At 41.4% G+C, this 16,374-nt stretch overlaps 1 protein-coding gene across 1 annotated transcript in view; it reads right to left on the reverse strand.

The window, feature by feature from the left end:
* Positions 1-229: 229 nt before the first annotated feature.
* The window catches only part of shisa9a (shisa family member 9a), a 53,517-nt gene continuing 37,372 nt past the window's right edge, over positions 230-16,374 (reverse strand). Inside the window, exons 3-4 of the mRNA XM_044336789.1 lie at positions 13,481-13,657; positions 230-4,442 (exon numbers count right to left, since the gene is read on the reverse strand). Of these exons, the coding sequence (XP_044192724.1) occupies positions 3,550-4,442; positions 13,481-13,657 (1,070 nt within the window). The 3' untranslated portion in view covers positions 230-3,549. The remainder of the gene's footprint in view (positions 4,443-13,480; positions 13,658-16,374) is intronic.

The raw sequence follows: 16,374 nt of genomic DNA on the forward strand, positions 1-16,374 counted from the left end.
AGGAAAGAAAACAACTACATTTGCAAAGGATTCTCATCAGACAAATAGGTTTATGAGATTGTGATGTCATTTATATATGATTCACTTTGATTGGTTGTTTTGTTTGTTTGAGTTTTACTTTTTCAAAGACAATATTCATATGCCAAAGTATGATTCTCTCTCTCTCTCTCTCTCTGTCTCTCTCTCTCTCTCTCTCTCTCTCTCTCTCTCTCTCTCTCTCTCTCTCTTTCTCACACACACACACACACACACAAACACACACACACACACACACACACATAGACATACACAAAGTTAAAAAGAGTGGAAATGTGCGCAGTGTTCAAGAGGACACACAATGGTAGAAAATTGCAAACTGAATTACATTTTTTGGCACACAGAATCAATCACTTATATTTCCTGCTAGAACAATGCACACGGGGAAACCAATCATGTCTCTCAAGGTGGGGGTGAATTATTATTATTCACTGTCTCATCATGACTGTACTCCACTATCACAGGAAAGATTCATCACAGCCCCATTTTTGTTTCTCAGAGATATTTCTACTCCGAAGGTCTTCCATTCAGACATGGGAGGAGCAAAGAAGAAGAAAGGGGTGAAAAGAAGTGAAATTAGAAAGGATGAAAAGAAAGGGATTAAGAGAGAAAGGCTATGTATATTTATATATATAAAAAGCATGATATCAGTTATCGCTACAAAGGGCCAAGGTCTGGAGTTTCACAGTCTTTCATGTACAACAGGCGCGGTAACAGCACTGACTTTTTGTCTCTCTGCTGCGATGATGCCTGCCGCTCTGCACTGCGGGAGCAGAAGGAAAGCAGAGTCCACCCTGTAATGTGGTCTGTGTGTATATGTGTGTGTGAGTGTGCATATATTGTGGGTGTAGGTGACACATTTTAATGCTCTCATGACTTCTGAAATCCTGTTCCACGCCTTCAATTTGGTCTCCAGGTTTTTCCAGTCATGTGACCCTCAAGACAGCAGGGGTTTCACAGCAGGAGGCAGAAATATCCCCTCCTATAGACCCTCTTATCTTACGCTCAACTGGCTTAGTTGTTTCATGTGTCTTTTGATTTAGAAGCTGTAGTATTACGCCCGCCTCCCCCGCCTCCCCCTAATGCACCTCAGAACTACATGCAGTCTGGATACACAGGGTACCCAAACTGTGTGTAGCTTTGCTGGAGCTGGCAATAAAATGTGTCTCTGGTATACACACTGAAATCCAATGTATTTTCCTCTCACCAGATTGTCATGTGCACCTCTTTCTCATATTCGCATGCTTAAAAATCATCAATCCACACTTCTTTTTTTTTTTTTTGCTTGTTCTCTGTCCACAAATGTTCCGACAATCTGTCTTTGTTTGTGTGGTACTGTCTGAACCGTCTATTGCCTGTTTTGCTTGTGCCCTGGTTGGATCTGCACTGAAATGTCCAACGCATAACTGCATTTACACTTATGCCAAATGCTTCTCTGACCACCTCCAGAGACGCTTTAAGCAATCAGATCATAATCTATTTACTGTGTGTTTTGGGTGCATTGACATTTTACTGTCTGATTACAATCTGATCACTGAAAATGCATCTTAATCACAAATGTAAAGAGGGTCTTGGAGGTGGAAGCAGCACTTTAGATTACAAGGTCAAAATGATAACAGTGGCAGCAGTTGCTAATAAGTCTCACATCATTACAAAACAAGCAATCGGGTTTGGAGAAGCCCTTAGAAGATTTGGCCTATTTGTCAGACTTAAGGATTTATTTTTATGTTTGAGTCATGCAACCCAGATAGTTGTTTTTTTCCCGCTGGTTGTGATGTTTTTTTCAGCTAGAGCTCGAGTACAGTGAGCGATCTAATCAAGCCTAGTTTCTCGTAGCAGTGTCTTCCATCACCACTGAAAGAATAGTGGTATTTTTATTCCAGCTCACTCCACTTTTCACAGTATTTTCTCACTTTTTTCTAAAACTAGAGAAGTAGAACACCCTATGCATATCTGCGCAGAAATAAAATGTTGAGCAGCCAAAGCCTATATTTGCTTTACCTAATGAAATATGTTCAATTACTTAGTTAACCCACTCTATGAGTGCTATCCACGTTAGCCTAAAATACATATAACATATCTTTAATTAAATAAGTTTTTTGTCCCGTTCCAGTATTATGAAGGCCATCCCCGGCCACTGCTACAGTACATAAAAACAGTTTTATTTTCTTTTTATTTGCAATCTTTTTCTTAATAGTTTTGGAATTAAAAGGCAGTAAATTATCCCAGACTGTGCCCTGTCACTGAATAGATAAGGTGGGTCATCCTTACTTAGCTGCCATTTCTAAAAGTTACATTTTTCTGGTTTTAATTGGTTTAGAGCACTGTCATGGTCTAAATTCACTGACAGGAATATCATTTTTAAGTTTTGGGAATCCAGACAGTCAAATTTAGAGATAACAGATATGCACAAATCACACAAAATATTAGCAACTTAATTCTAAAGTTATTGGTATCATTCTTCATAAACTCATATCGGCCAAGCCCTGGTGTGTGGTATTTCTACAGTATATGTTTTTGTATGTTTGTGAAAATGTAAAAATGCATGTGCATGTTTCTGAATGTGTGCATTTGTGTACAAGAATGATGCTCCAAGAAGCCTCTGCTAGCTGCAGCATCATCCAGATGCTGCCTCCCTGCCTCCTTATCCCTCCTCTGGGCCAGCTGTCACCACGCAGACGAGATCAGAACAGCACAATGCCAGTGCGACAGCTTCCATTCTCTGTGCTGGAGCCTTGTGGAAAAGGGCGACCTTCAGCTGCAGAGCCTACAAGGCGTTTCTGAATGGCCACAGTACAAAACCCTGCATGTCTGCAGTCTAAAGCCCAGCGCCCTCATCGTGTGTCTGTTTCAAAGCCCTCAGGAGATTTGGGGAGAATCATAAGGAAATGTTATTTCTTCCAAACCATTCAATGCTTTGTTGGGCAGATGAGCAGAACTCTTGTTGCGAGGTTTGTGGGTAAACTTGCTGTATTCCTCCTTTATCACGATGCTTTGGTGCTTTACACTTGATCTCTTCTGTTGCTTCTCAGGTTTGGTTCGTAAAAGCCCATCCATTTTATTATCAGCAGTTTCCCATTTTTAACAGCTGTGTGTAGTTGCGCTGTAATGCTCAGACATTGTTATCATTACAGAGTAGATATTAGCTGTGAGACAACACTCTGATATTACCACAAGTGTACAGACATCCCTGCTCTGTAGGCTCTTTGTTGTTATGGTTACAGACACCACCAACTTGGCCGCTATCCTCTTGACAACAAAGGTCTGTTCGGTGATTTGATTGGTGAACTCTCCGTTTGTGAAACGAGGACCACTCAGACACAGTGTCACTGTCCCACCACAAAGTTGTGACAATCATTCACCAGTACCAACAAGCCTCAACTTCTTCACACAAACACACACATAGATCTGCACCTTTGACCAACCCTGGAGTTGGTGTCTCCACTTAGAGATTACTTATGCCACCACTCAACATGCATCCTTTCCCCCTCTTTGTCTCCCTCATATCCTCTCTCACACAGTCACCTCTGTCTTGCTGTTGGTCACAAAGTAGGGCTGTGTGGGGAGGAAGTGTTGGCTGTGGCTCTGGCCTCTGGTGCTGTGGAGCTGGTTCGGCTCCAGCACGGTACACTGAGGCCTCTTGTGCCCGTAGGTCTTCCTCCGGCCCACCGTCTCAGTCCCATCCCAACCCTTCAGGCCCAACCCCATCGCATGCCCAGTCGCAATGGTGTTGGAACTGTAGGCCAATGGGCGGCCCATTGTAGCCGAGCTGGAGCCAATGACACTCTCGGCGGCCCTGGAGATGCCCAGGGACATGCCACCTGGCATGGTCCCCGCCATGTGTGCCAGGGAGGTAGCCCCCAGTCCTGGCGGCTTGCTACTGTGGCTGTGAGCATGACTGTGAGTGTGAGTGTGAGTGTGAGCACTGTGAGAGCTGTGGGCAGCGTGGGCAGCGTGGGCATGGCTGCCTTTGGGTTTCTGGCCATTCAGCTTCAGTCCCCCTCCTCCACCACCTCCGTGCCGTTCTGTCGGGAGGGTTGAGATGGAGGAGATGCTGGGCATCTCTGTGACGTAAGTGGCCACTGGCTCTGGAGTCAGTGGACCCAAGGAGGTCATAGGAGTCATGGAGGTCATCGGGGTAAGGGAGGTCATGGGTGTCATAGAAGTCATGGGTGTCATAGATGTCATTTGCGTCATGGAGGTCATCTGGGTGATGGTTTGGTTCATAGGGTTGGAGGTCATGGGGTTAGAAGCCATAGGGTTGGTGGTCATCGCGGGATTCATCGACGACATGTTGCCCATGGAGGGTCTGGAGTTCCCCATGGGTTGGAGAGGGAGGCCACCCTTCGTTGGCAGCTCCACCATCAGTCGACGCTTGTTGTAGATTTCACCGTTGTACTTGGCAGCTGACAGAAGAAGGAGAGAAAGAAACAGGAAGCTAATGAAAATGTTAAATGAACATGAAAGATCTGCAGAAGAGGACAGCTGAAATCTTGGGTTCAATGTTGAAATCTGAATAAATTAGTTTCCTCCAATTTTGCTGTTTGCTCTTTATAGACTGTGAAAAAAACAATATCCTCTGCTCGTCTGTTTTGCTACAGTGGAACAAAAATAAAATAAAACTGTTAAAGAGAATGACTCATGAAATCAGCTGCAAACTAAGTCATGCACATGTGAATGCACACACACAGGCAGAAGTTTGGATAGAAAACATCCCATCCCTTTTTACTCCCACAATCTGAAAAGGTCGTAAAACAAACCTGTATACTTTAACTTTGTTATTCAGCCTACCTTTATCTGACTGACCATCTAGGGTGTCAGGGCTACTGTAAACGCCTGCATATCGAGGCCTGTCATGCCACTGGAGGAGTGAAATCAAAAAGAGAGCCGAGAATGTCTCTTCCACCTCCTTTATAAAGCCAAGAAAACATCTAATTTCTGTGTAGTGGGAAGGTGTTCACTATCATGAAAAAAGAATATTTTGGAGAAAGATGTGGTGTCATGTTTTCCAACATGGCAACATGTCCCTGGTAGATGTTACTGTTTGTAACTCCAAACATTGAGTAACAGGACTTAATTTCCTTTTGACATACAGTATAATGAAGAGAAGATTTTGAGAAAATTTTGTTGCCTTTCTTTCCATGTAGGAAATTAAGGCTAGTCCTATTCCAGAGCTACAATGTTTTCTGAAATGAAGGTATGGATGGTATGGATGGATCCAACCACTTCAAGCACTTTACACTACATGTCAACATTCACCAATTCACACACACATTCATACACTGATGGCAGAGGCTGCCATGCAAGGTGTCTAATACTCATTCACACACACTCACACATCGATGACACAGCCTTCGGGAACAATTTGGGGCTCAGTATCTTGCCCAAGGACACTTTGACATGCGGACTGGAGGAGCCGGGGATCGAACTGCTGATCTTCCAATTAGTGGACGACCTGCTCTACTTCCCTGAGCCACAGCCGCCCCATTTTAAAAAGCTAAATTGATCATATAACATAAAGTAGTGCACTCCCTAAACAAGCTACCTAACTGTTTAGTGCTAACTAACCGCTAAAATAAATATTTGATTTTTTATACTGTGCTTGTTCTGAGTCAGAGGTTTTCAAACTGTGAGCCTCCCCAGTAGGGCACAAGGGTGTTGGGTGCGCAAGGGTGGGGGCGCAAAGAGATGTGAGGTGAGAGCTGTAATTTGCATAAAAAATTATACTCATACTCCTTCATGCATTGTGAATAATCATCCATAAATCTGCTTAAAAAACATGGAAAAAAGATGCTCCCTATAACTCCAGAATCGGAAGACATTTTTAAGTTTTCTTTAGTTTCAAAGTAATCCAGTGATAGCTGTCTGTACATCCACTGCAAACAGGAACTTTTAATGATGTCAATTTTCCAAAATGTAAACAAATATAGGCTAAAAATACAGGGCTCAAGTTGTATCCCACAGCTAACACATTAAATCCTTGGCCATGTTATACTTTCTTGTGTACAACCCCCAAAGCATATAACAGTTCCAAAACTGAGAACATTGATTATCCCCCAAAATGGAAAAAGACAAAAAGCAAGAATAATAATAGGAGCGACACATGTTGCACCATCAATATTTTTATGACATTAATTCAGACACTCTCCTCTCTCCATCATTACACAGATATTTGCCCTCAGTTGAAAACCAGTGGGGGGGTTCATATGTCAATGTGACTGTATTTTCTTTATAATGGAATTTTTTACTGCGTAACTTTGCCAGTTCATAATGAAATGCCTGAATGTGCTGTGCTGTGTCTGTGACTGAACAGTTCATGCATCCACACAATAAATGGCAGCACAGAAATAGACGCAGGCCTGCCGTCCATCATTCCTCCACCCAACAAAACGCAACACAGAGTTGAGGCATTGCTTAACTAGACAGTCTGAGTGGTGTCTGGCTGAGGCGAGTTACATCAAGTTACATATGCAGCACTTGACATTTTTCAATCAGACAAGAAAGATGGAGAAAATAGTTTAATGTGACAACTGAAATCTGTTTAAAGGGATAGCTTGCATTTTTTGAAGGGGGGTTGTATGAGGTACTTGTCATTGTCAGTGTATTACCTACAGTAGATGGCGGTCCGCATCCTCCCTCTCAATTGGAGAAGCACGCTGACGGGGGCCAGCAGTAAACGTATTTTATCTAAAAAAACTCAATATCAGTTTAAATGTATGCTCTATTTAGAATATTTTCACTGCTTTTCTGCTGCCAGACAGCCCTTTCCTTTGGCACTACATTTTCTTAACCATAGAACTTCCGTATTGCCACGCACTGTATTACACCGCAGCAGCACTTTCTGACCCAAACAGCTGATCTGCGGCATAATACAGTGCTTGTTTTTTAGTGGATTTTTTAGGTGGCTAAAATATGTTTTGCTGCTGGCCCCCTCCACAGCAGTACAGTGCTTATCTTCTGTGCCGGTACTTCTGCCTGCTTCTCCATTATTGGGTATTGGTGGGGGGTTGCGGACCGCCATCTACTGCAGGTAATACACTGACTATGGATAAGTACCCCATACTAGTGATGGGAATTCCAGCTTTTTTCAGTAAGCCAGATCATTTGGCTCAGCTTAGCAATAAGAGCCAGCTCTTTCGGCTCTCAAATGGCTTTTGATTTAATAACACTTCTGGCTTTTATAATTCAGCCAAATTTAGTAATATTTTGATCTATGATTGGTATGTGTGCACATATATCACTTAAATTATTCAATGTAATTTCCAGAATACCATAGTTTGACATTATGCTTGTTATAAAAACCTTAAAAACATCAAACACTATTACACATGTATATTGAATGTTTTATTTATATATCCAAAACAGTGTAAGGCCAGTTTTAAAAAATGCTAAATGAAAGTAAATCAAAGAGAAAACAACACAGGACAGCTACAGTCCCTCAGAACTGTAGACCATCAGCCCCCTCGCCTGCCTTTGACCTGATGGTATAATCTCTGTTTGTTATTACACGTGACCGGTCACACACACACACACACATCGACACAACGTTCAGTCAGTGCATGGAGTGAGCGTGGCCGAGCAGTGTGGCGAAAACATCATCCTAATATTATATCTTGTATTAAAAAAAAGACATTGTCTCTAAGATGGAAGCCGGCTCCCATCGTTCACTTAAAGGAGCTGGCTCATAAAGACTACACTTTTGCAACCAACACATCACTACCTCATACAACCCCACTTCAAAAAATGCAAACTATCCCTTTAACTGGTAAGAGTATGAGGTATAACATACATGTACAATATATAATCATATACATACTGTATGTATAAAGACACCTACATGTATCTATCTTTTTACACATGGACAAAGTCAACACAGAAGTTTCACTGTAGTCTATGTGTTAGTGTAAGTGTTTCCCCATATCTTCTGAATATCTGTGTGTGTGTGTGTGTGTGTGTGTGTGTGTGTCTGTCTGTGTGTGTGTTTCTTTAGCCTTGGAGCAGTCAGATTTAATGCCTCACATTTTTTACTCTCTCTGTCAGTCACTGTCACCAAGCTACCGTCTCTCTTATCAGTGCAAAATGTGACCTTTTTTTTTCTGTCGGATTCACGTTCACAGTCGAGTCATTACTCTTTAGCCCTTGTTGCCTCCACGTCCTTGAAGATAAAGTTAACACACTCAGCGAGTTTGCTTTGCCGCTGTAACTATAAATCTAGTTTATTGCTGTGTGAATGGGAGAGAAACGAGTGAGCGGCCCTGTGGGGGGATAGCAGGGGGGCTTGTGGGGGTTGGGGTGGGGGGGGTAGGGGGGGGAGCAGCAGCGTCTCACCACCCCTGGGGATCAAACTTGCTCAGGCGACAGGTGAATCAATCCAGCGGCAGTCAGCTCAACGGTGCACACATCCAGCAGCGTACGTGAGTGGAAACGGAAAACACCGCTGTTGCACAGTGTGGGCTCTGCATGCCTCTGCCTGCGAAAGGCCAGCATCCCACAGAGACTCGCACACATTATGCATCAGGAAGAAAAAAAAAAATCAAGCACTGCTCCTCTGAAGTCCCTCAGCACCAATAACATAAAGACTTTATTACGGTTTGACCACTATGTCAGTCTGCTTTTTTATTAGCCAGCCATATCTACTGCCAAGGTGACGGTGGGTAAGTTGTAGTTTTAAATGTCTTTAAAACCTGCAAAAATTTATTTTTACATTTTAGAATTTGCTCTTGCCCCAGACACAACTAATCAGAGAGCAGAGAGCATTTTCAAGTGGCTTTTAGTGATGCATCTTAGTTCACTTTAATTTTTCCTGTGTGAAAAGAAGCCGTATCAACAGGAAAACACAAGTTCACTGATTCAGATCAGAGCAAACAAACTATAGGTTTGAAAATGTCTTAAAAGTCAGGATATCTCGGGCCTCTGCTGCATTGATTGTGACCTTTCTTTTACAGATCTATCTCTTGTGAGTCCTGTAACATTGTGGAAGCGCAATGTTAAACCACAGGAGTTCCCCTTTAAGATATCACTTCCCTGTGATGTACCAAACCAATAAACAAAGAAGCCTGAAAAAAACTCCCTTTGTGTCTCATTTGTGAAACTCATTTGCATGTAAAGAGGATTATAGAAGATTAAATCCCAGCTGAGGTGTGAGGGTATATGGTTATAATCTGCATGTTCTCAAAAAACTTTTAAATAATTCCATACTGATACAGATGTTTCGCTAAGCTGAAATTGAGTCTTGCATACAAAACTCCAATAAACACAGCAGGTTGGGTTTTTGCGAGAGCCTAAAGTTTAGAAAAGCAGGCTTGTGACTTGTTGGTTGGCAGTTTTATTCCCTAAAGCAGAAAGTGCTTTCAGAACCAGTGTGAGATACTATATGAATGTGAAAAAATGCAGAACAAGAGCAAGAACGATTAAAAAAAAAAGATTAAAAAACTGAGCAATTGCTTCCCCATTAACTGCGGATTTACTTTGCAGACCATCTGTGAAAAACTTCTTAACAGCATGTTGCATAGCATGTAAGAACACAGCCGTCTCTTTAGTGTTTATGGTAGTTGTTACATTTAGCAGAGCAGATGTGCATGAGACGTGGGCCATAATTGGTCATTTGTACTTGTTGAAGACTGCGTCCCCCTCTGGGCCGAGTTACAGCTCTGCATCCAGGGACCTTTATTAGTTGGTTTTTGCCTCGGATGCTGTTAGAATTCGATAAAGTGACCTTATATAGATGCACATGGGGACAGTGGAGATGGCTATTGATTAACAGAAGTGTGGCTTATCAGCTGGACGGTAGACCATTGGGAAAGTGGCAGAGGCAATTAAAGAAAAGGGAAAAAAGCCTGGTTGGAGGGTGTTGGGGAAGGTGGTGTTGATCTTAGACTTGGTTCCATTTCTCAAGGGTTCAACAGGCAGTGAAAACAGCAGAGTGTGTAGAAATGGGAGAAGAAAAGAAAAGTCCATTTATGTTGCTCAAGATTAGTGCTGCTCACACAAAGGTGACTTCAAAAAGAGCCTTTGCTAGCTTTTTGTTTTTAGTTTGCTGTCATTTATTCCCCCCACTCTCTCTCTCTCACCCTCGCTTTCCCCACACACACATTTTTCACAGCTCATGTGTGACGTTCCCATCATTGGCTCTCAGTAATGGCAGTTTGCCTCCTGGAATCCTGGGCTCCTGAGCTGTATATCTCTGGACAGGTTTTCCAATCATTTCATAGGAGCCTCTTTGAATACCACTTGTGGAATGAAAATCTGTCAGTCAAGTGTAAGCCCAAGGGGGGGTGCCTCCCTTCAATTACAGAAATGGAATCAGATATGAGCCGCTATAAGGGAGGATTGAGATTAGCAGACCAATGGTTCTTTAAGGAGCGATACGGAACATGATGGATTGAGGGTGGGAGGGCGGGGAAGGGGAGACAGTGCATGTAGGAGGGGGAGACAAAAGGAAAAGGAAAAAAACAGGTAAGGGAAAATGCAGAAGAGAGGGTAGGAGGCATGATGATAAAGGTGGCAATATGAAAGAAGAAAGATGGATGAGAAATGAGGAGTGGTGGGAGGGAAGGTGCAGAAGTAAAGGTGAGAGGAAATGAAGGGGACAGGGAAGAAGAGAGGAGGAAAGCGGAGAGGGAGGGACCGGAGGAGGATGATCGGGGAGAGAAAAACGAGCATTAAAGGTTAGAAGAGCAAACGTTGAAGCAAAGTGGTTGAGGGAAGATGAGGTCCATTTTGAATACAAAGAAGCAGATGGGGGGGGGGAAGGAGGATTGAGTAAAGCTGAAGTGGACGAATGGAAGAACATTGACAGATATGTGCTAAAAAGTTGGAATGTAATTTCTACATTTCTGTCTGGACTCAATTCAGTCTTTAAAAAAAGAGCCTTGTGTAAACCCAAATGGACAAATTTGCTTCATTTTGCACACTTCCAATAAACTTGAAATTGTGTACATTTAACATTACTTCCAGACATTTCCAGAGCATATCATAGCTTTTTTTTGATTGATTTTATGCCCTCCAGGCAGTCACTGCTTTCAGAACCTGCAACTACATTATAAAAATCTACTTAGAGAGACTTCTTCAGAATAATAATCAATCACAGTGAGCATTTAGTCCTTGAATAGAAATGCAGTTAGACTGTTCTGAGAAACTTCAACAATTCAACCGAAATGTCTTCTGTGATAAATATTTTGTGAATTGTAAAGCCTGTTAATAACTATTACAATCACATTATGAAACAATTTAAATTTACGTATACAGAATATTCTCTTGTGTCATTGGACAAACACTATGTATACATTGTCTATCAGTCTATCTATTGATCTATTATATCTATTGTCTTATCCACTCACTTAAAACATAATATTTTGTGTATTATACCTAGAAGATGTTACATACTTGTTCTAAAGAATCTGCTGCAAGGTCCCAGTGGATCCACAGCTACAAGTGTTGGCACAAGTTTTGCAGGGGGGAAGAGTGACTAAGTTGCTGATCTATATAACAATAAAGCATTTAAATCAATCACAGATATTGATTCATTAATCTCCCCAAGTCATCTACACCGGTGGAGGTACATCCAGCTGAGGAACGCAGTAAGAACCAGGCACCACCCAAGAACCTCTTAAATTGGAATGAAGGTTTACTTCTTCCGGCTTGGAAAATTGGATTACGGATCTTGCCTTCAGTATAACTGATGACGTGGTCAATAAATTTAACAAATCATGCTAGAGGTTTACCTTTTAGTTGTAGCTATTCTGCATAAACCTGCCTCATCTGTTTTCCTTTGAGATTTCTTACATTTTGTCAAAAATGCCACCCTCAATCCCCGGAGCACGTGCTGCATTGATCTGTTGGTTCTGTGTGTAGGAGATGAAAGAAAAGCTGTAGCCTATCATCAGGGAGTAAGGTTTTCTTGATGAGAAACAGTGAGGTTGCGTTCCTTCCTCAAATTGCAGCACGTCTTGTGGCTGCACTGCACTCTGATTTATTGAAGCTTCTGTCAGCGGAGAAACTGGCGTCTCTCTCCTTGTTGAATATTGGTGCAAAAATGTTGAGTTGAGAAAGAATCCCTTTGTTCTTTGACATTTTCCGCTGATGTTTTAGATAACCGAACAATTTCCTGCAATCAAACGCAGTTGTACCTGTGCTGAAAATATCCTGACATTGCCTCATGTCTATATTTGGCCAGTTATATGAGACTTCTAAAAATACACCGCCAATACAATAAATTAAGATACCAGGGTTCAGAACTCAGGATGACAGTGTTAATCACTATTTTCACTGCTGTTCTTTTAGGGCAGTTTTCCTTTAGGCTTAAAAATGATGTGTCCACTTGTCACTCATTATTCTCTGTTTTCTCAGTTTTGCTGGCGGTTATATAAACTGCTACCATAATTACACAACATCCTTGTGCTTCCGGTGCACAAAGCTGTACTCAGCATTAACAAGCCAGATAATCTACAGTATTACTGTAACATGTCTGAGGGATGAGTCAGTGCCCTCCACATGCAGTGTGGAGTAAGGATAGCATTTACATCTACAATACAGAGGAAGATCACACCTACATTTGTCATCAGAATCAGATATTTTATCTTCTGCTTCTCAGCATGCAGGAGAGGCCTTCCAAAGACGAGCTCTTGTATGGTCATTTTCCTAATAAAAGGGCACAAATGCCGACAAATAGCATCTTGGAGCCGTTTCTACACATATCTAGATGTGTTTGTAGATATTATCTGGTGGGAGTGGGCTGAATACTGGATCAAGTGAGGACAGGATACCTGTCTAGCATAAACAAGCTGACAGACACACACTGAAAAATTCACGAGTCGATCTCAAACGAATGCAGGTTATGAAATAGTGATGCCTCTGCCAATAACATATGGGCATGGTGAGGCAAATTCAAATCAGCTGCACTGATAACTGAGCTCATTGAATTTGGTAGCCTGCATGAAGCTGTCAAACAGCTTGATAAGCAGGCTGTTTCTGTTTTACGCCGTGTCCAGTTTGGTAGCTCAATCAATAACACCTGTCAGATCTGCTCGCAAGACTGCCGTAGCTTAGTCACATTGTTCCCACAGACCTCTGGATAAATCATAAGACCATATGCGTTCGGATCTCAAAACATGTAGGAGAATATAGTGGGGAAAAAGCAAGGAATTAATAAAACAAGACCCCAGTTTTCATTTTCTAAAGATCCACTGCCAACTCAGGATGCATCAGATGGTGACTTCACTATCAAGAATTGGGGAAGCCCCAAGACTTATTGTGATGATGATGCATCTGCTCCAAACACTGTTATGGTCAGAGCCAACAGCAACAGCTGGAGAAATCAACACCCATTTTTTATAATCAATGGCACAACATCAAGTACACTGCCTATCCCAAACTGTAAAAAAAAAAAAATCTCTGTTCTTCTTCGTCTAAAAATTTAAAGATAATAATAGAACTTGACACTCACCCACAGCCTTCAGGGAGGCGTATTTGTTGAGATCCTTGTTTTGCTGCTGCTGCTGCTGCTGTTGCTGCTGTTGTTGCTGCTGTTCATACACATGAGCCAGCTGGCTGAGGGCAGGGTAAGGGTGCTGCTGGCCCATGTTCGAGCCCGGTCCCACGTTGTTGTTGATCTGACCACCCTCTGTGGGCAAGGACACATGACAGGACGTGGTTACAATCAGGTTTAGGATGTGGCAGATGACGGTTTAAAGCAATAGTTGGACATTTTGGGAGATAATTTGCGTTCTTGACGAGATGAGAAGATAAATACCACTCTCATTGTCCGTTAAATATGAAGAAAGCTAAGAGATGTTAAATTAGCTTAGCATAAAGCACTTTTAATCTCATTTTTACGCATTGGGTTTTGCACTGATTAAACAAAAGAGATAAACATGTTAATTAGTGAGCTTTAGAGGTGTCGGTATATGGATTTTATTATCTTCGGACAAAGCCAGGCTAGCTGTTTCCCCCTGTCTACAGTCTTTGTGTTAATGCTAAGCTAACTGACTGCAGACTGTAGCTTCATATTGAATGGTCACATACTGTATGAGTGCATTATCAATCTTCTCATCTAACCTTCGGTAAGAGAACAATAACCTTTTCAAAGTACTTCTTTAAAGTTAAATTTCACACCTGATAAATAAATTAAAATGCCTCATGTCTGTCATTCACATTCTCTAGCAAAAGACTGTGTTCCAAATTGGGAATTGTCTAATTACGTGATGCCTTTTTTAAAAGGCTTCATAGCCACAGGAAATATGTTCACACTCATCAATTCCCAGGACTTATAAACAGCCACTCATGTCAATGCCATCAACTGATGGACATCATCCTACAGCTGCAACCTATTGTATGTCATGTAGGCTAATACACATTTGGACAGTATCCAGAGTGTATGTACTAGTACACTGATTAGCTGCACCTGCTTTCTATTACACAAGACTTAATCATTTATTTTTATCGTGCATGCCAGCACACAAGTACATTCATGTCAGTTTTATGGCTGAAATATCGCTGTCCTGGAGTACAAATTTCAGTATATTACTGATTTTTTTTTTTATGGTGCTTTTGTCATATCAGCCTAATTGAGGTAAAACTGCAACACAGTTTAACATCTCTATCTGACATATAAACACATCCTAAGTCCTGCTAACTTGTTAATGAACATTTTAAAATCTTTACTTTCTCTTCAATTTCTTGCCATAAAACTTCATCTTAAAAACAGGACTGCAGATAATTAATCATAAAACTACTTTTTTTGTAAAACTCTGATGGTATCTTCATTATAATATTTCATTTGTTTCAGTAGAGAAACAACTCTTCTTAAAAGTCAATTATCTTTGAGGTGGAAAAAATCTAAATGCAAACTAACACACAGAATCATTTGATCTTCTGTTTTTCAGCACATCCTCTTAACAGTATTTTGTCCGAGTGATTCAATGGGAGTGTCTGACCATCATTTTAGTGCTGACCTAAGGTTTGGAGAAGGCATTTTTGCTTCAGTACATCCAATATTCGTCAGTATATGTGGACACACCAGTGCACAAAGACACACAAGCACACAAATGCTACAAACCTCTCAGGAAAAGGGATCAGATTTTGGCAGGAATTCTTGAGAAATATAAGATATCAGTTCTCAGTATTGAACCCGGGTAAGCTGGCCTTACTAAGACTAGATATTTCTGCCCTCTACCCTTTCGTAACTTTTGCCATGAGGCAGTGAGACATATAGTTTATTTAAATCCTGTTACATTACTTGTGATAAATGACATTCACATTTCAGATTTTTCAAACTTATAGTAAATCTTGTTACCATTACAATCTATCAGTCACCCAGTATGGTGGAGGAGGATTTAAAAGGAGTAAACTCTTATTTGCCACCTGCTTATGGTCTTAGGAAGTAACAGATGTCTTATATTAATTACTGTAGCCTGGTAGTAGAATTCGCTAACCGTAATGTATTCGCCTAATTACACAAATGATAATTAAATTTTAAAAGGTCTGTTGAACGCAGGACTTTACTCTCCAACATCACTGCAACACATACAGTACAGCTAGAAATAGTGGCTTTAAATCATTGCCTGTGAACTACAGTAAATCATCAGTAAGACCTCATAATATGTTGATGATTTACAAGAAATCCAAGAAATCCCTAGGCTTTATGTTCTGATTGTGATTAGTGGGCAATCAGTCCTCCGCACCCCAGCACATTTTAAAAAGGAGCCTTTTCAACCATGCTCATAATTGATTAGTCAATGGATCAGCCTTCCTCCACACTTAAGTTATATAACGACGCCTATAGCTGCACGTCCTCTGTAAGACACAGAAACCAGATGGCAAAATAAAACATCAACGAACGTACAGATGGAAAGAAGGGCGGCACTGGCAGCTCTACAGAGTTGTACGAGAATGAAATGTGTGTGGGAATTCAGAGGACACTCTCTTCAGCATTGTTCTCTCGCTGCGCTGAGCCTGACAGATAATTGCAAATTCCTGTTACTGAAGGCGAAGGTATCCTTGCTAAGTGAATACATTCTGTTAAAAGCCGCAATACTGCCACTTGATAATTTGAGAAGTAAGAAAAAGTTAAGAGACAGAGCAAAAGGAAGGAACAAGGGAGGGAGGGGGAGTAAAACAGCAGAAAGAGAGAAGGAGAAAAATAAAGGAGGTGTGTGAGAGAGTAAGACAAAATCATTTATGCAGAAAACACAAGAGAAGAGGAGTAAAAGATCTCAACACAGTCCTATAAATACATTTTCTTCCTGTCCCTCCTTCCCTTTCCTTTCAGCCTTCTTATAGGTCCTCATACAGATGGCCTTTGTTGCTCCACAGCAAACAGAGACGAGGAAGTTGTGTCGC

Source organism: Thunnus albacares, chromosome 20 (assembly GCF_914725855.1).
Source record: "Thunnus albacares chromosome 20, fThuAlb1.1, whole genome shotgun sequence".
In the NCBI taxonomy this organism is placed as follows: Eukaryota; Metazoa; Chordata; class Actinopteri; order Scombriformes; family Scombridae; genus Thunnus; species Thunnus albacares.